Source organism: Protopterus annectens, chromosome 2.part1 (assembly GCF_019279795.1).
Source record: "Protopterus annectens isolate FY-2018-M chromosome 2.part1, PAN1.0, whole genome shotgun sequence".
Taxonomy (NCBI): domain Eukaryota; kingdom Metazoa; phylum Chordata; order Ceratodontiformes; family Protopteridae; genus Protopterus; species Protopterus annectens.
In genome coordinates, this window is record NC_056729.1 from 1,734,936,197 (window position 1) to 1,734,960,083 (window position 23,887).

At 45.6% G+C, this 23,887-nt stretch overlaps 1 protein-coding gene across 1 annotated transcript in view; it reads right to left on the reverse strand.

Moving 5' to 3' along the window:
- Nucleotides 1–23,346, reverse strand: part of TAS1R3 (taste 1 receptor member 3) — a 228,669-nt gene extending 205,323 nt beyond the window's left edge. Inside the window, exon 1 of the mRNA XM_044063601.1 lies at nt 23,080–23,346. Within this exon, the coding sequence (XP_043919536.1) occupies nt 23,080–23,346 (267 nt within the window). The remainder of the gene's footprint in view (nt 1–23,079) is intronic.
- Nucleotides 23,347–23,887: the final 541 nt, after the last annotated feature.

Consider the following 23,887-nt stretch of genomic DNA (forward strand, 5'->3'; position numbering starts at 1 on the left):
AGCATGATGCATTTATAGAACGTGCTACTGAGATTACTAAACACAGCAGTCCCACAGGCATCCTTCTAGGTGCGTGTCGACATCCGCAAAGGCAAAGACGTCAGCAGGATATATCTGTGGTGTGAAGCGTCTAAAAGAATAACCTGAGTCCCCAGGTGGACGGGAGCATGCGCACACACACACACACACACACACACACACACACACACACACACACACACACACACACACACACTTGGCAGAGCTGGGAATCGAACGTACACCTAACTACCCTATCACACTACAGCATGACGCATTTACAGAACGCGCTACCAAGATTACTAAACACAGCAGACCCACAGGCATTCTTCTAGGTGCGTGTCAACATCCGCAAAAGCAAAGATGTCAGCAGGATATATCTGTGGTGCGAAGCATCTAAAAGCATAACCTGAGTCCCCAGGCAGATGGGAGCATGCGCACACACACACACACACACACACACACACACACACACACACACACACACACTTGGCAGGGCTGGGAATTGAACTTACACCTAACTACCCTATCACACTACAGCATGACGCATTTACAGAATGCGCTACTGAGATTACTAAACACAGCAGTCCCACAGGCATCCTTCTAGGTGCGTGTCGACATCCGCAAAGGCAAAGATGTCAGCAGGATACATCTGTGGTGTGAAGCGTCTAAAAGCATAACCTGAGTCCCCAGGTGGACGGGAGCATGCGCACACACACACACACACACACACACACACACACACACACACACACACACACACACACACACACACACACACACACACACACACTTGGCAGGGCTGGGAATCGAACTTACACCTAACTACCCTATCACACTACAGGATGATGCATTTACAGAACGCGCTACTGAGATTACTAAACACAGCAGTCACACAGGCATTCTTCTAGGCACATGTCAACATCCGCAAATACCAGGACACCGGCAGGGATTGTATAGAGAGTGTACGATCAGACATAGTACTGTCCCACGGTAGATGTATACAACCACACGGCAGTGGTGTACTTGGCGCAACTATACATGTATGGAGCACTACAACAACAATACATAGACACAGTACGCACCACAGACAGTACACCCTTCCAGATAGTCACCCAGTGTGTACTCGGTAGGCATCCATCCTGACATTGAAGACAGAAATCCGTTGCCTGGATGACCACCATGGCAATACAGGATGTCAACGGCCATGCCCATGCACAGAGGGACATCACCGACATAAGGTGTCACTGGCCATGGCCGCACACCTGGTAATATATGTCAGTTCGGACTGTACTGTGTGTCGATCTACACAACGGCGTACTGGGCATGCTCACACACTTAACTGTTGCAAAGGGCCGTCTTGCATGCAGATGGAGTGTAAACACGGAAGGTCTCAGTTTGGACTGTACCGTGTGTCCATCTACACAACTGCATACATGGACTGTACTGTGTGTCCATCTACACAACAGCATACTGGGCATGCTCACACACTTAGCTGTTGCAAAGGGCCGTCATGCATGCAGATGGAGTGTAAACATGGAAGGTCTCAGATTGGACTGTACCGTGTGTCCATCTACACAACTGCGTACATGGACTATACTGTGTGTCCATCTACACAACAGCATACTGGGCATGCTCACACACTTAGCTGTTGCAAAGGCCTGTCATGCATGCAGATGGAGTGTACACACAGAAGGGCACAGTCCAGAAGGGCACAGTAAGGTATAACTGTCCTCACACACAGGGCGGTCACACATGCAGTGACCTGTACACACACAGCTGCCATCACAGCTGTCACAGGTGCAGGTCACACACATACACACTGCAGTGTACACTGTAGCTGTCAAGTCATCACCATGTCATTGGTGCAGCACTACACAGCCTTACAGTACCACAACACCATGTGACACATGACCACTGGGCTGTACAGAGGTGTACACCAGATGTGCAGAGTACACATGTACCAACAGGGATCCAACAGGTGTTATGCATTGCAATGATACCAGTATACATGAACAGGTCAGCTCAAGACATACCACGGCCCTTACACAGCTGTGACACATGACTGTTGCTGTACACCAATGAACACACGCCTGGATATGTCATACATGTGATTGTGTGGATGTGTGCATGGACTGCACACACAACACATACATACATAGCCTTTGATGTACCTCGTGCATAACAGTGGCCTAATCAATGCTACACACGCAAATGGAAAGTGGGTCCATGTCTGTTGAATGCTCACACTACAGGGGTAGCAATGTTGACCGACACATACCCTTGTACTGGTTGCCTGTGACACCCGTGATATCATACCACAGTCCATGTGTTATGTATGTCAACACACATGTCCAACAATAGCAATGCATACAAACATGGCAACAGGAGACACATGTGACATCTGTACTGTGCATGCAGCAACCATGCATGTGCAGTGGCCGATGTCCGTAACATAGTTGCATCTAACTACGACATGCAGTCGCAATGCAGACCCATCATTGACACCTGTATACGGTGCCATACAAACAGCATGTATGGAGGGATGTGTGTACATAAAGTGGTGAACCACCTGTGTAGATGTATGTGTGCAGGGGGTGGCTCACAGTTGTGTCACACATCATCCTATCATGCCATGTGCAAACAGTACGCTATGTCACTGTTACGTGATGGTGCTGACATAATGCATGCACAGCGGTCAGGTGTTACCAACTATATGTCACATGGCACCTGTAACACCTACAACCTCCCGTGTGCATATATAGCATTGGTACACATAATGCAATCAATACCGCTGCATGTCTATCAAACGTGTCATCATATGGCAGGTGTATCATTCCCATCACTGCCATGTGTGTCCGAATGTGTGACCAGAGATGCCACATATCACGGGGAATATGTCCCAGTTGTTACACATCCCTGTACACCATTGTAGAGATCTGTATATACGTCAGTGTGTGAAGCATGACGTCGGCCGGTGTGGCGCATCACACACGTCGGCTGTCCGTATACACATGTGTGGTCACCACAGTGTGTGTGTGTCTGTATGTATGTCTGGTGCTTGGTGTGAGGGTGTATGCTAATATACAGTGAGAAATGATCACTAACCCCACGTGGTAACTAACCCGTAATGGTGATGCAGTGCACTACCCTGTTGATGCCATAGGTCCCAGCCATACTGGCTACCTGTGCATGTTCCTTCTCTGTGACACGTCGTGTGGGTGCATAGTACTGTGAGGGTGATGACCACATAGGCAAGGGTCCCCACCTGAACACTATGGGGTGTGCGTTATAGTGGTGTACACCCCGTGAATGTGGCCATGTTCCCGTACTGTTACAGGGTCCTACTGCTTCACAGTTTGGCCTCCAGCTACCAAGTGACACCTCACATCATCATTGGACAGACCGCTGTGTACAACCCCTGCACCATGTCACCATACCTGTAATGTGTCCTGCTATGTATGTCACGTCTCTGTCCAGTGTAGCCTGTGGCACTGACTACATGCGTCAGGTGCAGTATATGTGTGGACATCTGTGTCATGTTGGTGTTTCCAACAGTCAGGTTGAGGGTACATGTAGCATGCTGATATTGCCAGACATGCCTGTGAGTAATCCACAGTTACACGTGGGGGAATGTAAACATTGCTACCTGTAGGCACATGCAAGTACACCATAGGAGGGAACCAGGGTATCACAACCAACATGGTGCTACAGATGTAACCGAGACACATACCGTGAACACATCACAATGCATGCTGCACCTGCACTACATTGTATGACCGGTGCATGTCGACAGTACACAACCTATGTCACATACACATCTCTCAGTATTCACACACAACCACTGCAACATACACATCCCTCACTATTCATACACAGGTAATATTACATACACCTCTCACTATTCTGTTCACCCTGTGCATCAGAATATTTGTGCATAACCCTGCACTGATGGTGTGGATGACAGGGATGTGGCACAGGCTTCATCATATGCACAGGGTGATATGTTTGCCAGGGGCATAGGCTGCACCAATGGATAACATCATGTGTGTGTGTAAGGGCCAGTGAGTTGATTGGACATGTCTGTTCAGAATGCATGTGGATGTTGTGGAGCCCTACAGGTGTGTTTGCTGTGTGCATGTATGTGTGTACACAGTTCTGCCATTTGTGAGGCCTACATGGGGTATAATTGACAGCCCCAGATTGTACAGACCAGGTTGTACAGCTCACTGTGTCCGTCCATGGCCACGTGACCTGTGCCTGCCTGGGGTTGCACGGGCACTACCAGATGGAGGTACAGAGTGGCTACTGTCCAACGACACATGTCTGCTGAAACTGTGTCCCCACTGGGAACATCCAGGGCCACGTCCACGTGGCCTGCTGTGTCCTGGTGTTGACAGCGCAGCACCAGCTGCACTGCTACTGCTACCGGCACTATGGGAGCGGGCATGTGAGGTGGCACGCTCACGTCGACCTACACTAGGTGGTGTTGCTGGCCTATGTCCACATAGCCTACGCCGCACTCCTACCAGATGTTCCAGCACAGACAGCTCCCGCTCGTGGATTGCCTTGCCTCGGTCAAGGATTCTGACCATTTCACCCAATCGCCTATCCAGAACATCAGCAATCTGATGTTGAGCATTTGCCAATGCCTGGATGTTGTCATTTAGGTTATGGATAGCAGCCCTCTGCAGCCTCTGCCCTTCTCTGTTCTGTCGTTCAGCACGTGCCTGTGCCGCCATTACAGTCTGGAACATGCGTCTGGTGATACCAGCTGCTGTGCTCTGTCCTGCAGGTGCATGTCTACCAGAGGTCCTCCTACGAGCAGCACCAGCCACATGCCTGTGTGGCACATCTGCAGTCATTACACTGACACCATGGTGTGTAGACACACCTTCTGTAGCCACCACATGTTTCTGTTCCACGCTAACAGACACTGACTGTCCTTCCTCTATGGCCACTGGTGATGCGGTATGTGTTGGCAGCAGAACTGTGTGCGGGGAAGAGGGGGACATAGCTGGGATGGTAACCATTGACACAGATTCAGCCCCTGACAACCCTGCCTGTATCTCATGCATATGTTCATCACCACTAGTATCTATGGGGACACTAACATCAGATGGACCGCAGGAGGGTAACACACCTACATCACCTGTGAATGCAAAGAAATACTGTAAAGTACAATAGACACAGACACACACACACACACACACACACACACACACACACACACACACACACACACACACACAGACACACACACAGACACACACACACACACACACACACACACACACACACACACAGACACACACAGACACACACACACACACACAGACACACACACACACACACACACACAGACACACACACACACACACACACACACACACACACACACACACACACACACACACACACACACACACACACACACACACACACACAGACACACCATGCATGTGATTTGTCAGATGGCATGCAGCATGCCTGTGATACAGCAGAGGGCATGCAGCTCAGACATTAATAGTGTTAGTAAGCATACCTCCCTGGGGTGCACACTACAGCAAGCAGGTGTCATATCAGTAGCCATGCAGTTCACACAATCATGGTAGTATGCATGCATCCCCATGATACACCATGTGGCCCAGAACAGGATAACAGTACACATGGCTGACATGACCTTGACATGTAATCTGCTGATATGTGCAATAACATGCATACATGTCTGACACAATGGTGTCCTGACACATGTACAGCATCATAATGGGCTTCACATTGCAGTGTTGTGTGTATGCCCTACAGATAGAATGCATGTTTAGCAAATGTGCATGAGCATGGGAGGGTAGTGTGAGCTGTCTACATTGCTATACAGTGTGAAGTACAGACACTGTGCCATTGCATGGCATCATGAGGCATCTATGTTGCTGTAGAATGCATAATATGTACACATTGCATAGCCATAACTGCAACACAGTCGTGATGTTCAACAGATCGTATATGGTAGACTTCAATGACACCTCCAGTAGCTGTGCACAGGCTTTTATGATGTCCAGTGTACCACATCAACTGTATAATCGGTCAACTATGGCTATAATTGAACCATGTGTGGACAATGTGTAACAGGGTGTATACACATCCCATGTACTGTGTGGCTACATGTCTCTGGCAATCCCCCATGGCCATGTGTGCACATGTGTTGGCCAAATGTGTGTGATGGCCATCTATCTCACATGTCTGTGTTGTCCCATATGACATACACACATAGATGTCATATAAGTCACAATCCACAGGGCTATGCAGACAACGGGTTGTATGTTTGGTATGTGGGGTATAGGTCATGCGATAGTGTGACAATATTGCAGACAGAACACTACGTGTCTGGGACATGTCAGGTGGCACATCACAATGTGTGCACCCAATGCAGGGGCATATGACACAATGGTGACACCTGTGGGCTGCCCATATCACAGCTCACTGTGTGGTACTATGTGCGTAACACACATGTTGTTCCAATGCATACTACATATGCCTCCATTGTAGAACACCTCCACCATTGTATGCACAGCTGACCACACATGTCGCAATGACAAGTACTGTGGTTTCAAGTCAGTGTATCATTTCATTTGTATATATTGCACATGGGTGGCCTGTGTGAATGATGGGTGATGCAACCTGCATATCGTGACTGGAACAAACATCAGGTGTGCAAGTATTAACTGGCCACATGGCAAATAGATCTACACTGTAACATGCCTGATACCGATTACAGTCTCACCTGCAACGGACTCATGTCTGTGCGGCACACCAGAGGTACCTGTATAGGGGTGACACAGCAGTATGAACATTATCCATGACTGTATGATAGCCACAGGTTGCACTGTGCATGTGAACACATTCACCTGTGTAATAGCATATAGTATGCACATGTGTGCATACACAGCGTAGCATACTGTAGTATGCAGAATGTGTCCACATACCTTGCATATGTTGTTACTTTACATAATGTACAGTGACACATGCAACTAAATGGGATATAATAGCCACATGTGCAGTACTGACTTACCAGGCAACTCCAGGCTCATTGGTTGGGAGACACCCACCTCCACGATGGCAGCTAGTGTTTGTGGATGCTGTTTCCTGGGTGTCCCCAGACTGGCCAGTAGCTCCTCGGTGTGTATGAGTGGGGGCTGGGTTGGTGGCTCACCACCTGTTCCACCTTGTTCCCTGGTGATTGCAGTGGCACGCTGTTTTGCATGTCGTATCAAGTCCGTGCAGTGTCTGCGCACCTGCTGGTAGGTGCGGTTATGGCCACCCACATCGTTCACCCTCCTGAGTAGATCCCGCCACAGGTCATCCCGCTGCTGGGCATGCTGTGGCACATGGCTGAACAACAAGTCATAGTTGTCATGGAGCTGTGGGATGAGGACATCATCCTCCTGGTGGCTGTATGCTGGGAGGTGTGTATGGGGCATTATCTGTAAGACATAATGATGGTGACAGGTCACAGTTTCAGAGATATACAGAGATACTGCTGCACATACATTTCTATGACATCTACTACATCTGCACAGTTATCTTTGCAAAGCATCATGACACTGACATGACTGACATGTTTGTGTCACACATGTCACACCCATTATGCATTGGATATCATCACCATATATGTGTGTCACCTCATTACAGTGTTCATACTCCATGTAAATGCTGTCTTTCTGTGGACATGTCTATTTGCCTGCACTTGTGTTCTTACCTATCTGCACATGCCTGGATGTGTCCACGGTAATGCTGTTGACCTGGATGCTGTGTATATGTCACATATCAACACGGACACAGCCGTAATGGACTTGAGCAGTGACAATGCACACATATGCATGGACACCTGTACATGCATGTGTTTTGCCATATACATCTACACAGCACTGTACAACTGTTCAACTTCCTGCCACGGATCGCCTGTATTGCACATGTGATAGACATGGGACAATGGCTAGTCAGACGACATTCGCAGGGATGGTTATCAACCATATCTTGTGTGGGCACAGTTTCCAAGCTGTAACAGACAGCCATTATGCCACCGCAAGGTGCTTCAGTGCCACATTACTGATCCAGTCATCTACCATGCGGCCATCACACCATGTATGACTGGGATGACATGTGCAGCTTTGATGGACAGGGTTGCATGGTATGGCGGGAGTATGGTACATATATGGCACAGGGATCTGTCCAGCCTGTGGCGATCTTAGTATTAGGACGGTGGCTGTCCATGACATATGTCTTATAGATCAGGATATGGACATGTAGCATGTCCATCATCATGGTGTAGCAAATGTCTTTCTGCAAGGTATTCAGCATGCTGCATAGTGGAGGTGAGGATTGTGAAGGCTGGTATCGCACATCCATGCATAGCCATTACCCCTTAAAGGTGGTATGTGATCCAATATTGGTCACCACAGTGCTGTTTATGCCTGTCCAGTGATCTCCGTGCTCATGGATGGCACCCTGACATGACACCGATACCTCATATGACTACCTAAGGGGCCTGGAGATGTCACCAAGTCGGGGGGTGCACTGCACAGCACAATCCCTTACACAGTGTCCATAATGTTGACCACAGCCTAGGTAGTAGTTTATGGGTACAGGTATGTTCACCTAGCGGTGACAATGCTGGTATCATCCATCAGACTGTGCACATATGTCACACACCTCACCCACACAGCTCATTCTGTGACACAGCTATACTGATAGGTCATGGCCATTCACAGCCTTACATACACAGATGCCTAACATTTGTCTGTGTGGTATGGGCTACAATGAGGGTGCGGTACAACACATTAACCCTGTTCTACTGTAGCTGGCACTGGTGTGATGTGCACATGTCACTCTTGCACCTTTTGTAGTTGTGAGTTTGTCAACAGGCCACTGGTGGAACACTCCTGTGACATACAAAGGTATTTGTAATCAAACATCCGTGCTGTCTTGTACATCTGTACTGCTAACATCTACAGTGATAATGGTTCATGGACATGCACACCATACTCAGCAGGGTTATAGTGCGGTGTCACCCACAATGACTGTCATCACCACTTGTGGGTTGATATTATCCAACACCCTGTCTGTATTGTATGGTCATGCTAGGCACTTGTTCAGAACTTGTGAGCATGTCATGAGCTACTGATTACTATAGCACCCATTCCACACCATTTCCCACAGGTACACTGGCTGTCCTACACTTCCCAGCTTTCTTATGGTACAACAGCTGTTGTACACACGTAACGCACATATCCTGTGGGACATGGTTGTATATACAGGCATGTCCAACTGTCACGTACCAGTGCTACTGCCTGTCTATATGAGGGATATGTCATACATGTGGCAATAGAGCAATTGTCTCATGTACACATTCAATGCTCACCTCCCAACATACAACACTACAGCCTGTGGGGGGTGCACTTCTGCAGCCGTGCTGGGGGCATAGCTCTCAAGTGTACCTCATTACGGGGAACGTACCTCATGTGGGGTCTTAAAAGGTGCATGTTCCTCAAGGTTCCACATTGGAAGGGTCTGTCACACATTCATTGTTGGAAATTGTTTACCTGCTAACCATGGCTAAATAGATGGGAATCATATTAATTCATTAGAATATCTTTTTTATACGTAAAACCAGCCTATTTTAGCCATCAAATGCCCTTCCTAGTTGAAGCTGTTAGTAAGCCAGTTGTAAGTGTTCCACATTTTGCCCATTTGTCACACATTATGAGGGCTAATGTTCCTCATTTTGGGGACAGGAGGTTGACAGCTATGGCTGGGGTAATGCTGTCACCAACCCTGACTGCACCTGACAGTCATTTGGGGATGTGTAACATTCGCAACACACCCCACCCATCACATAGTCTCATATGATCTACACCACTGGCCACACCTACGAGGACAACTTGTGCAGTACGTCTCCATACTCAGTGCAGGCACCAGAGGTAGCCCCCATCATGGAAGACAACATCACCAACTTATAGCCCACAGACTCATGTGTGCCCATCACATACAGCCAATAGGGAGTTATAACATTCACAACACACCAGTCATAGGTGACTCTGTAGGGAGTCACACTGCAGTTCCACACAGCAGGCTATACAAGGCGATTTTTGCTTACATCTTGCTGTTGGGTAACTGCTTCTGCAACATAACCTATGCACCCATGCCACACCTCACCAGGTATGATGTCACTGTCATTCTCCATGTTAGTGTGACTGCCCTGTGATGCCACTTCACAGACTATGTGTGCAGGGACATGCAATAACTCACCAGTCTTATAGCCCTGAGGGTGTGGGCCACGCCCTGGGGAGCATTTTGCATTCGTCCGGACACGATACCACTGTACAACGACCGACTGTGTCACTTCAACAGTTGCCTATGCTCCTATTGTCATTCCACAGGCATCTGGTATCTGTCCGCTTTGACTGACCTGGTCAAACACAATGCTGTGGCACAGATGACTTGCACCTGTCAGCCCTGGGAGTACAGCTCACATGTAAGGCTCTTGCTGCTTCTATACTGCCTGTCTTGCACAGTTTCCAATAACTGTCACTGACAGAACGGAAACTGGCAAGCACGACATGGGGTCATGTGACACAATGCTTGCATCTTCCTCTGTGGCGCACGCAGGCAAGGCACACCTTATAATGCACCACTCAAACATCTCTGCAGTGACTGGGACCTGCCTCTAGGCTCTGCAGAGCACACCTGCAATGACAGGTCATAGACAGACCATACCTTTCAGGCACATACCTGGACCGGCACACCCACAGCTGAGGGGTTCCCATATCCCACTATGTTGTGCACACATCCTGGCTAGTTACTTAGCACAATGCATCAGAGGTGCTCCACATGCAACTAACTGTGTCCAGGACTGCTATACACATTGTAACAAGCTACAGAGTCAACATCATACCCCAACATCCAACCCGGAATTAATGGACATGCTCCACCTCAAAAAATCCAAATCCACCAGAGCCACGAGAGCAAGAGACTTAAACCTCAACACGGATATAAATAGGATGTGCTGAGGATGTGCTGAGGACAGATTCATCACCCAGAGACTCCCTACACTTTGGAACAGAATCCCAGTCCATGTGAGGCAGAGCCCCTCACTGACTCTGTTCAAGAGAAATCTTGACGAGTGGATGGGAGATCGTAGGTTTACCCCCCGGATCATCTGTATCACTGCTGGACAGAGGCACAGCAAACTAATGGGTATAGTATTCTCATCCTAAGGGGTGGTGAAAGCCACACACATTCTGGCTAGGCTTATAAATGCCCTAGGGCAGATAGCCTAGTATGAACCTATGAACCTATGAACCTATGAACGGTTAACATACCTTAATTGTTAGCATATTGGACAGTGGGCCTCAGACAGCTACTACTAATGTGTGACTGACAATACCCCACACTTAACTGGGATAGCCACTCATGTACTGACACATCCATGAGTCATAACCTCCGCTCTGCTGGATCAACCCATACACACCACCTCCAAGACCTACATTAACCTTGACATGAACACTACCACCATGTGACTGGTGTTACACACCTGGGGTTATCCCCTCATTGGTGGATTCTGAACATATGCTACTCAACCTTGTTAGCCACATCCCGGCACCACACCCATCACAGCATACACAGTACATGAGTACTACAAAACCTACTTCAGACATCTGCTGACAGCGGTTGCAGATGGACAATGCACATACAAATGCTGACACATACCCCAGTGCACTTCATTAGCATGTACACAACTGCATGGATCATGCTATTCCACACAGAGCCATGATGGTACACAACAGATAACAGATGCCACTCTGGTGGTCAGGTTCCATGGACATATGATGTACAACAACAGGTGTAGGCTGTTGCACAGTGGTGTACATTCCCATGGGTGGGGTGGCTCACTGGTCAGCCATGGTAGGGCCACAGGGTCCCTCATCACATACTCCAAGACTAGCTACGTAAACATGACTGCAACACATTCCGGGGTGTACCACCAGGCATTAAGGTGGTATGTCAGTAGTCAATGGCAACACCCACATCTGCTGTCACATACAACAGTCACTCAGGAACATTACAGACCCAGGTGATGTTGGCAACATGCTGGAGGATGGATTCAATGCTAACATTACACCCTCTCACTCACAACAGGGCCACAATCCATACAGGAACATTGTGGTGTCCCTGTGGTCACACCTACACAGTACTGACCTGCACTCTATATGTCCAGGGACACTGGCCCCATGACACCTTCCAATGGCCCAGGCTGTGATGTCCACCAACCTCTGAATGACATGTCTCCCCACTAGGCCACCATATTCAGTAATAGTCTTGTTTCAGACATTGTAGCCCCTGAATGGCACACAGCAGCATTTATCACACTACACACAGGTGGCACCACAATGCATGAGTGGGACTATAGTCCTACACATCTGACTGGACTGTTCTGCATGGCTATAGGGCACATCATCAAGGACATCATTCACAGAGACATTGTTGGGCTCCCGTCCTTTGCTGCCACCCGGGTTGGGCTTGTTAGGGCCAGAGCATGGCCCCTACACATGGTGGACTCCTTTCCTACAGTTACCAGGACAGTTGCTGATGGTACAGGAGTCCACACATCCTACATTGTCCTCTCATTGCCTTTCAGCACCATTCTCCATTCTGGTATTGACAACATACACATCCACCTGCACATCGTACCCTATGTCTCAGGATGTTATGCAATATGGCTCATGGACAGGACACACACAGTGAGGCCAGCATACCATAGTATCTACTACATGTCAGGTACATTTGGCATACCACAGTCCTCAGTCATAGGACCCCTCATGTTCAGTATATGCTTCCCTGTGGTACAGGCTAGCACAGGGGACTTTCCCTGCCTAGCTTTCAAACCCCTGCATACAAAGTGCCATGATTGCTCCACCAGCTGATACTGACTCCATCCATACGGGTGTCGCTGTGAGAGATATATGATATGACTATCATGGCATCAAGCTGCATGACACAAGGTGCATGAACATCACCTTTGCATTACACCATTCACCCACTGACTATCACATGGGTGGTAGTCCCCTACATACATATCATATTGTACATGTTTGCAGTACACACATATGTCGCACCCACTCCTGTGGTTACCGTATTGCCACTGTGGCGTGGATATCCTTCTACGTGGCCACACCTATCTGTACTGGGTGTGGAGCTGGTACATAGGCACCCATTGTACCTCTGAACTCAAGACATCTACACACATTCAAGAGTACACCACCCCATTTAGGGTGTACCTTACACAACAGCTACAGCTTTACATACCACAACATTAACACGCCATGACGTTTACTGAGCTCCGACAGTTTAAGTATGCGGCTGCTCTACGGACACCACATCTGTACACATTTGCATACTACATACTCAGGGGTGACCTCTGCTGATCAGACAGGGCCCATGTCCACAAAATTATTAATGGATATACTCCTCATACGCGACATAAGCAGAAGCCACTGTGAGCAACATGCTCATGGATATGTGCACACATGCCACAATGAGTGGGATGTGCTTGAGGGTTACATTCCCAAACCGGACACTCACCATGCTTTGGAACATAAGTTCTATGTACATCACGCAGGGACACTCAGTAGCACTGTTCATGTGATACCTCCCTTGGTGGTTGGGAGACACATGTAGGCCTGGGATCACTGCAGTGGCTGTACTGTGCAGGGGTGCAGGTGACACATGGCTCTGCTGTTCACAGGACACTACCCTAGAGAGGTGCCACTAGTGTGAACACTGTAGTTGTGCTTACACATGGACTTGCCAGACTGCATAGTACCCCACTATGCACCTGTGAAGCTATTACATGTCCTTTGTGCATGGTTGTTTGGTAGCCCTTCCATTTAGATTAGCTATCATGCTATTACAATGTCCCATGCCTACAAGCCATATGTATCCTGTTATTGTACATGCCAATAGACGATACCTGTGGTATGCATGATATGCCTGTTATGCTGTGTAGAATATCTGTCATATCTACCTACAATACTATACATTACACATATTTCACATAGTATCCCATAATGCAAAGCATACTTGCACAGCGGGACCACCTTAGATATGTCATTAACGTTATATGCCCATACACATGTGTGCTGTGACAGTATATCCACGTATACTATCCCCTGCTATGGCACGTCCTTGTTGGACATACCCTACCACTGACTGCGGGTTGTATGGAATTGTTCTGTTTAACACCCTCATGTAGCATCCCTTGTGGTGTCTGTGCTGTGTACCTTGTGTCCCACTGCTGGACGCACAGTTTCTACAAGCGTTAGTATGCTCAGCACGACATCACTACATAAATACCTTTCCCCACTTTATGCATTGCGGACACATTTAATTAATGCAAACCAGGCTATACATACAGTAAAACTAATTAATACAGATCATGCTATACATAACCTTACATATCGGGTGTTCTACATACCTTGTTATCATTACGGCATTTTGTTTCTATCTCTCTCACAGTGTTTCAACTGGTATTCGGTATGAGCATACGGTTGGAATGTCTGGCAAGTCATCCTTATATACGTCGATACCTGTAACATGTGGATTCATCCCACCAATTGGTGTTCCTGAGTGATTAATTACTTGCATATCAGCTGTGCAGCTACTCCATTCGCCAATTACACGGCAACAGTGGGGTATAATTGAATCCTCCACTTGGGCGTTGCCTATTTGCCCTACCTTTGGGGAGACGGTCTGTATTGTGTTTTGTTATGTGTAATTGCAACTGCTATGCATGGAGACAAGTATACTTTGGATTCATGTCCCCCGTGGATTGTGTGTGACAGGTAGAGTATTTGGTTCAACATGTGGGTGTACCTGTCATCCCAACGTCTGATAACGGAGTATTGCAAACAAAACCTGTAACATGGCTGTTTGTTCCATTATACAACGCCTGCAATTTTGCATGACGCCTTTAATTGTGTCTTTCACATGGTATGTTGAGGGTTCTGCAGATGTAATTGACTGACTGGATGTTTGTGCTGCTATTACAGTCTGTATTGCTTTAGTTTCTAGTGTGGGCGATGTCGGTGGGTGTACGTAGCATATACAGGTTTGTGGGCCTTGCATTTCTACATAATCCGTATATATGTGTGTGGGCTCCTTCCCTAATTAGAGAGCTAACAGTTAGTAGACATATGTTACGGGATTGTACGTTGGGCCATTGTTAATTGGTTTCTATATCGTCTGCAGGTGAGCTTGCTACTTGTATACCTCCGGAATTGCAGCGATATATCAAGGAATATGTGTAAGTGACAGCTATCCCTTGTATTTCTGTCCCAGATATTTGCAGTCATTGCGGTTGTGTTGGTAAAAGAGCCTGTTTGCCATGGGTTGCCACCTTTTCATATGGTCATTGTTGGACACTTGCGGGACTCACAGCGGTGTTTACAGGCCAACACGTAGCCACGGTCAGTACACAGGTTAGCACATACTTTTCTCCTCAATACATACCTATTGTTGTGGGACTTTGGCTACTTATCATATTGCATGTAACATTTACGTTTCTTACATACAGGCATAACTATTAAATACGACTATTACATTATATATGGGACATATTAATGTACTACCATCTCAGACATTTTCCCTTTGTACTGTTTTATGTCAGGACACACCTGCCCAGGGTGGGGCTGTCCCTCCTACTGTGGGACAGGTAGTAACCATATGCCTACGGCTAGCTATACCCACACCTACCGTACTGATCTGCCTCTGACTTGGCACTAACAAACACATGTTGTGGGCACACACGCACATTACAGTCACACGGAGACGCACATGGCACCCTCAACGCACACTTACACAGACTACGACATTCACAAACACAGTTGAACACAGTACCTACGTGGGCCACAACACCAGCAGCAGTGACTAAATGTCCCTTCATATCATCATACTATTACTCGCGGCTGTACTGTTCCGGTACTGTGTTCTATTGGTCTTTCAGCCTCGTGGTTACGCATGTCGGTATGTTACACATTCCATAGTTGGTGGTATCCTATTTATTTGTACCTCCAAGGTGTTATGAATGTCGTTGAACTATCTATTATATTTGCAGATATCGCTGAATCCATCTATATCAACATATATCACTCTATTGCCCTTTCTATCTGTATTATATATATGCATATGTGTACATATATATATATATATATATATATATATATATATATATATATATATATATATATATATATATATATATATATATATATATATCTCTGCCGGGGAACATGACAGGCACACAGCACCACCATATGCTGTAAGGCTCATGTACTGTTCAGGTGTTGGCATTCCGTGTTCCACTAGCTGTTGTGTTTACAATGTTTGAGGGCTGCCTATGTAGGAGTCACACATTGGGCCACCTATACATTACAATTTACAGGTGGTCATGTTTGTGTGCCATCCATTTTACTGTGTGTGCAGGTGGAGAGGTGTCAGTCCATAGGGGCCTACACTGTCAGAGTATGTGCTATACATTCCCTCTTTGCCAAGGCGTAGGCATATTGGGCATGCCTCCGTCTGCCTACTGGGGCTGGTACAGTGTGTTCATGGTCTGAATCCCTCTGTGCCTGTAATGGCCTTGGCAATTGTGGTGGGCTATGAGGGCCTTCACCATTTTGTCCCTGCTGCAGCTGCTTCCGCAGGATCATATTATGTAGCATGGCACATACTATGACGATGTGGGCACACATGCCTGAAGATTACTGCAAGGCTCCACCAGATGTATCCAAGCACCGGAACCGTGATTTCAGCATCCCGAACACACGCTCTATGATGATTCTGGTTTGTGCGTGTGCCTCATTATGGCGTTCTTGCATGGGTGTGTGTGCATTTCTGATGGGAGTCATCATCCACGGTTCCAGTGCATAGCCAGCATCCCCCACAAGATGGCCATGTGGGATGTCCCCCCTGACAAATACCTGATACAGCTGTGAGGCATGCCAGATATGGGAGTCATGGTAGCTTCCAGGGCTGCCAGCACGCACATCCATGATAATGCCCTGGGCATTGCACACAACCTGGCAGTTGATGGAATGGAATCCCTTGCGGTTTATGTAGCGCCTACCATGCTCACCGGGTGGTGACTTGATTTGTATGTGCATGCAGTCTATCACACCCAGTACCTCCGGGTAGTGTGCCACATGGTGGAAGTGGCACATATTGCTGGCCAACTCCTCCTGAGTTCGGGGGAAGTATATCTGCTCATTGGCATGTGGTAACATGGCATCCAGGAACTGGCGTAGTACCCTGGATGCTGATGCCTGTGAGATACCCATTATATCTCCAGTTGGCCTTTGAAAGGTACCTGTGGCCAGTATTTGCAGGCTTACACATACCTTCGTGTCCACTGGGATGGGTTCCCCTCTGTTGTTTCTGGTTCTCAGGCATGGCCAGCACAGCTCCACTATTTGCTCTAAGATGTCCCTGTCCACCCTGTAACGCTCTACTATCTCCAGGTCATGTAGCCCCTGGTAGGTTACCCTTGGTCTGAACACTCCTTCTCCTCCGAGGCCTGCGGTGGTTGTCGGCATCATCCTCCACAACACCGTCAGTCTCTAACACATGCTGATGAATCACAGCTATGGCAGCTTCCAACATGTACATTTTAAAAGTTCCCCGTGTGTTTACACCTATGGTGCAGTGTTTGGGAATACACAGGTGTGTGTAGGGTGCTTTCACACTTTATACTATTGTGCTGTGAACACCGATGATGTCATAGGGTGTGTATGTACGATCGTAGCTACAGGGTATCTTATGTGTTTTACTGCCGGAACTACTATTGTGGTGCCTTTGGCGTTGAATTACATTTGGCTGCCGTGGATTACCTCTTGACCTTCCCTTTACATTTCTGCACATTGCACCTACCATTTTCTGGCGTGCATCCTGCAGCCTACTTTCATTTGTACTTTCCTGGACCTGGCATATCTTGCGTTATGTGTGCTACTGCCGGTCTGCTGTCGGTTTGCTTTGCTCTGCTGTGTCAGGTCTCCTATCTTTGCAATCCAATACCTCCCCTCCTTTCTTTGCATTCCAATGCCTCCCTTATCCTGTTTTGCAGGTTTCTGCAAGCAGACTTGTCAGCTGCCGTCGATTGGCCATCGTGGGTTGATTGGTGTTGATTGCTCATTAGTACTCCAATTACCCTACTTCAGCATTTCCTTCTTTTCTTCCCCTGACCTTCCTGTTTGTGCTATTGTTCGTGGCGCGTGCGTCCAATTACTGGGCTTTGGGCACGTTTTCATCCCCGTACACATGCGCTTTTGGGCACCATGTGTGCTCTCAGCTAAACGATTCTATACCTTCCTCCCCACCCCTGTCCTGCAGCTTTGCTTAGCAATGGACAGGCCAGATTTGCATTGCGTCAATGTGCTTACTGCTATGGTGGCGCACCCCTCTGCTGATGTCATGTATCTCCTCTGAGCCACTCCTCGGTGTTATACCGCTGCACTGTATGGTACAACCTTCATCCGGCGGGACATTTGCGATTCAGTATTATCTGCCTCATTTGCATGGCATTGACTACTAATTCATAGTTACCGCGCCGAACACTATCGCAGGCCCTTAGCAACCCTTGCACCTTGGTTGTGGTGTTCCATGCCTACCATTGTGTATTATGCTGTAAACCTGATTTCTATTATGTTGCGATTTTATGACATTTTTATATTATTTCTTTATGTTACAGCTTCCGCACACATGCCCTGCGGTTGTGCTGTGCGTTACTGTGGACATGACATTAAATGTTGTTATTTACATGTTGTGCATCTTTTCTTATGCCATTGGCTGTGTATTTCGCCATTGGCATATGTCAACGTTGTGATACCTGGGTCTGGCCCACTTCCATAGCTCCGATGTTCTGTTTGGGAAAATGTAAACCGTGTTTTTTGGTTTACATTTCCGTGGGCTTACGCTATGCCTGCACCACTTCATGAATCACTATATGCCTTCATTTGCATGGTGCGACACTGCGCATGGGGTGATTAGCATACCTAAGCCGGGGGCTGCGCAGTTCTGGAGTACGCCGGTAGTGCACGTGGAATTGGATCATACCTGAATCGCTCGACGGCCATATTTGGCATTATACCGCCTACGCTATGCCTGCGCCTGGCACAAGCTTCATGAATCCCGGGGAAGGCTTTGTAATTGTACTTTGCCTGGTTAACAATTTTTACTTCATATCTGTCTGTGTTTGATTTGATTAAGATCCGTAGTTCCCTCCATTATATTTAATTCTGAAGTCACACACCCGACATCAAAAATTAATTTCGTTTTGGTTAGTCCTGAATGGCTTTTGAAAAAAAGAAAATTTTGAACTGACTGAATATCAACACAGAAGTGTGCACACATGAATGGTGTCTGATAAAAAAGTAATTGCTGGGCTGGCTGAGTATCGTCAAAGATCCATATCATCTAAGTGATCGCAGTTTTTATTCTAACCGTTCTGGCACTATTCCTTCTTACCATTTTTTTTCTTTTCTCATACATGCTTTCAGCTTACTATTATATATGATTCATGTAGTTAAATTATATTTTATGTTTAATTATTGCTGATTTTATAATGAACTATGTCCATGTGGTGGTCATATGTTCCAATATGGTTACCTACATCTTTATTTGACATCCTACTGCCATTACGAAATATTTTATATTATGCAATGCAGGGACAGAGAACAAATCCTACAATCAAAAATGCAAATTCAGTCTTCTAGTAAGGAGTATTGTTATTTCCCTATAAATACTCAGAGGAACATTTAATATTTCAAATGTGGCATGCCCAGTCCATACAAAATTTTATTTTCACAGGAAAAGTCCATAATTTCCAAATCAAAAACAGAAACTGAAAGCTCTTAGAAATATAAAACAAATCAACAAACTTCACTTTTAACACAAAGAATAACAATAACCTTTCTTCATCGTACAGAACATACTGGTTGGATAATAAGTATTCTAATGCTAGTGTACAAGAACAAAGCAGGCATTCACAAGTGTGGACAGTACAGAGGTATTAAATTCCCATCACATTGCATGAACATCCAGGAAAGGCTGATAGATATATAAATAAAGTGAGTAGAAGAAATTAAGATGGGTGATGAACAGTTTGGATTCAGATCAGGATGCAATACAATTGAACTGATGTGTGCAGTGAGACTGACAGTGGAGAAGAAGCAAGAAATAAGGAAAAAGTCCAGCTGCACTTTCCTAGACTTGGAGAAAACATAAATCAGGGTCTCAAGAAAGCTGATTTGGGCAGTCCAGCAGTCGTCTGAAGTTATGGAACATTGGTAGAATTAGCGCAAGCTGTGTACAAGGACACAGTGACAAAAGTGATAACACTGTTTGGACTCACAGAGGGGTTCCCAGTGTGGGGGGATGCATCGGGGTCCAGCTCTGAGGGCAGTGCTATGCATGTTGGTGGTGGTATATATCAGCTAACAGGTCAAAGGGGACAGATATGCAAAGCTGCTTAAACAGACAATGTGGCATTACAGGCAGACTCTGAACAAACTTCAACCAATGCCAGGGGAATAGAATATGAAACTGAGTACAGACAATGCAGTGGCCATAGCAGCAAATGGGGAACAGCAGAAGAAACGTAAAAATGAGATAGAAGCTAAAACAGTGGAACAGGTTAACAGTTTCAGGTATGTAGGAGGTGAGGATGAAAGGAAGAGAAGCCTGAGTAAAAAGGTCAAAGCAGAAATCAGATGTTCTGCAACCAACTGGCACTAATTGTCAGGGTTAGTTTATGACAGAATGCCAATGAAAAGATGTACAAAACAATAGTGTGACCAGTGCTGTTGTATAGCACAGAAACCTGAGTAGTGAATGTAAAGCAAATGAGAAAACCTTGAGGTGATGTAAATGAAATACCTGAAACTATGATGCACACTGTGGGGCAGATGAAGAAGAAATGACATCATTGTAGAAGCCTAAAGGAGTCCCAATTATAGAGAAGACCAAGGAAAATCGATCACAGTGGTTCAATTACATATACAGGAAAGCAGAATTAATTAATTAATCAATTAATTAATTTGTATTTATTTATTTTCATTTTTTTTTGACCGGGAAAGTCTGACTGGACAACAATCCCTTTTCAGCAGCAGTAGCTAAGGAAGAAAAGCTCCAGAGTGAAATTGTACAATGTCATACATTATTACAAAGAATAAAAGTCACACAGGATAACTATTGCAGAAGATAATTTGGTAAAACAAGTTTGGAAAGAACGGAAGAATGCAAGAGGGAGCAAGGATGGCCAGCCAAGAGGGGGATGGATTTAAGAGCGAAAAGGAGGGATGAATGTGCAAGAAGACAGGAGAATGATCCTGAACAGAGAAACATGGGAACACGATACAAAAACGTAATCTCATTTACAAAATGGGAAAAAGTGGGTCGAGGATAATGACTATAATAACAATTCCACTGGTTTTCACAATGTCAGTTTCTGAACTGCAAATACAATGAAATGCAGATACAAAGTTCTGTCATTTTGGATTGAATGTGAGGTCAGTTCTGTGTCATTACCTGTCTGTAGATGTGTGTGTGTGTGTGTGTGTGTGTGTGTGTGTGTGTGTGTGTGTGTGTGTGTGTGTGTGTGTGTGTGTGTGTGTTTGTTTATTTTATTTAATTATTTAACATTTGTTTACCAGGAAATACCAACTGGGATACAGCCCATTTTTAGCAGAGGCCCAGGGAGAAATGCTCCAAGAGTATGTCTTTCAAATGTTGGAGGATAGCAGGGCACCTGGCAGAATCCCATGTGAATGCAGGGAGGACATGCAGGGTCCACAGAGAAGACACCCCAGCCAAGAATCGAAGAGGAGAACCTCTTGCTGTGAAGCAACAATGTTATCCACTGCACTACTGCACTGCCCAATGCAATTCATAAACAACCTCAACACTGAGTTAACTAGAACTCAAACTACAGACTCTCCAGAGCTGTAACACTAATCCAGAGGATCTGTGCTCAGTTCCTACATGAAGGATATACTTCTTTTGTTCTGTACTCCCAGATGTTGACTAGATTTCCTCTTCATTGTCTGATTGACTGATTATACACATAATGTGGAACAAAGGAACAAACCATAGAATACCTTGACAACAGCTTCAGCTAGGACGCTCGCAGGATGACTCAACATCATGGATATTAGTAAACAAATTCTCAACACTGAATATGCAACACAACCTTTCAATATAGAACAGCATGGGACATGGACTTTATACATCTCAGAAATGAGGGAAGTTTGCACAATGAAGTAAATTTAGGCAGTATGCAGCAAAAGCAGCAATACCAAACATTATAAAACTATAAAAATAATAAAACAAATATGAAGCACAGCAGTGGGCACTAAAAGGCTAAACACACGTATTTACTTGTGAGAACTTTGGATCCTATTTATTCAATAACAACAGACTATGACAACAAGTAAAAAATACTAGTAAACATTTGTCGTAATTTTTAATATTAAATGAATAACTAAAAACAACATATTTTATGAGTTGTGTGTTTTAAGTCATTTTTTAATGTGAGTTGAGAATTTCTTTTAGACTATAATGTGAGAAAGAGGAAAAAATCCTGGACCCACCACCCAGAATATTGGCCACAACCACAATCCCTAGATGTCATCTCTTTCCTTGTGTATCCTCCAAGACGGAAGGGAAAGTACAGATGAATTTATCAGAAATAAGGTTTGAAGGTCAGAGAATTAGGGAAAGATGAAAAGTTTTCTTATAAACATTATTGTGTAGTCAAGTGCACAACAATAGGTCTCCTTTTTTTGACCACACACCTAGTTTTGTCAACAATGCTTACAAGTTTCTGTTCTGCTCATCACCTCTTATTTGCTCATCTTATCTGAATTCTCATTTCTTCATCTGCAAACATAAATAGCTCTGAAAAGCAACAGTAAAATATAACATGGCACTAAATTAAAATGACAGATGATTTAAAAGTACCTGTGGAATTAGAAAAAAACTTAAAAGCCGTGCTGTAATTAAGGCAAGCGTTGACTGAGCGGGCCCAACAACAGCAATAACTCGTGAATTGTAATCGGTGTAATTACACAACATCGGCACCTTGTTGGTTCCGTTCCTTGTCAGAAAAAGCAAAGTGGTTTGCACTGCTACTAAGGACTCAGAGCATGAATCATATAGCTCATAACCCAGCTTTATGTTGGGAAGAAGGGAAGTTGAATTGTTTATTTCATCGATTGCAAACATCATGGCTATACCTGCACGAAGGCCTGTACTGTACAGTCTACAAAGGAAACAAAGAATAAAATGTAGTTATAAAATCGCACTTTCTTCTTTTTATAGATTTTTCAAAAGTCTGAATACAGGCATTCAAAGACAGATTTTCAACTTGTTATATTAACAGTTTAACAGATATTCTAGTGATTAAATATTTGAAACAATTTCTTATCCATTCAAATAGAGAAATAGAAATGTGGACAGCACCACTATGATGCAGCAAATATTCTGTATTAACACATGCATGTGTTGTTGCTATGAAGGGTCCTCACACCAACCCACCTACCCAGTTAACAGATAGAAACTAAAAATAAAATAAACAAGGGTGATACTAAATCTCTCTCATTCTTAAATAAACCAGCAAAGTACAAACAATATTCCAGTTGTGCCTTTTCATGTTAAGTTCCCCTCTCATTAGGACTGTTATCACACATGAGTTTTTATTCATTTATTTCTTCCTTCTATTGGCTGTGTTGTTCCCGCTAGGCTGACAGCTTGTTTTCAGGTAGGAGAG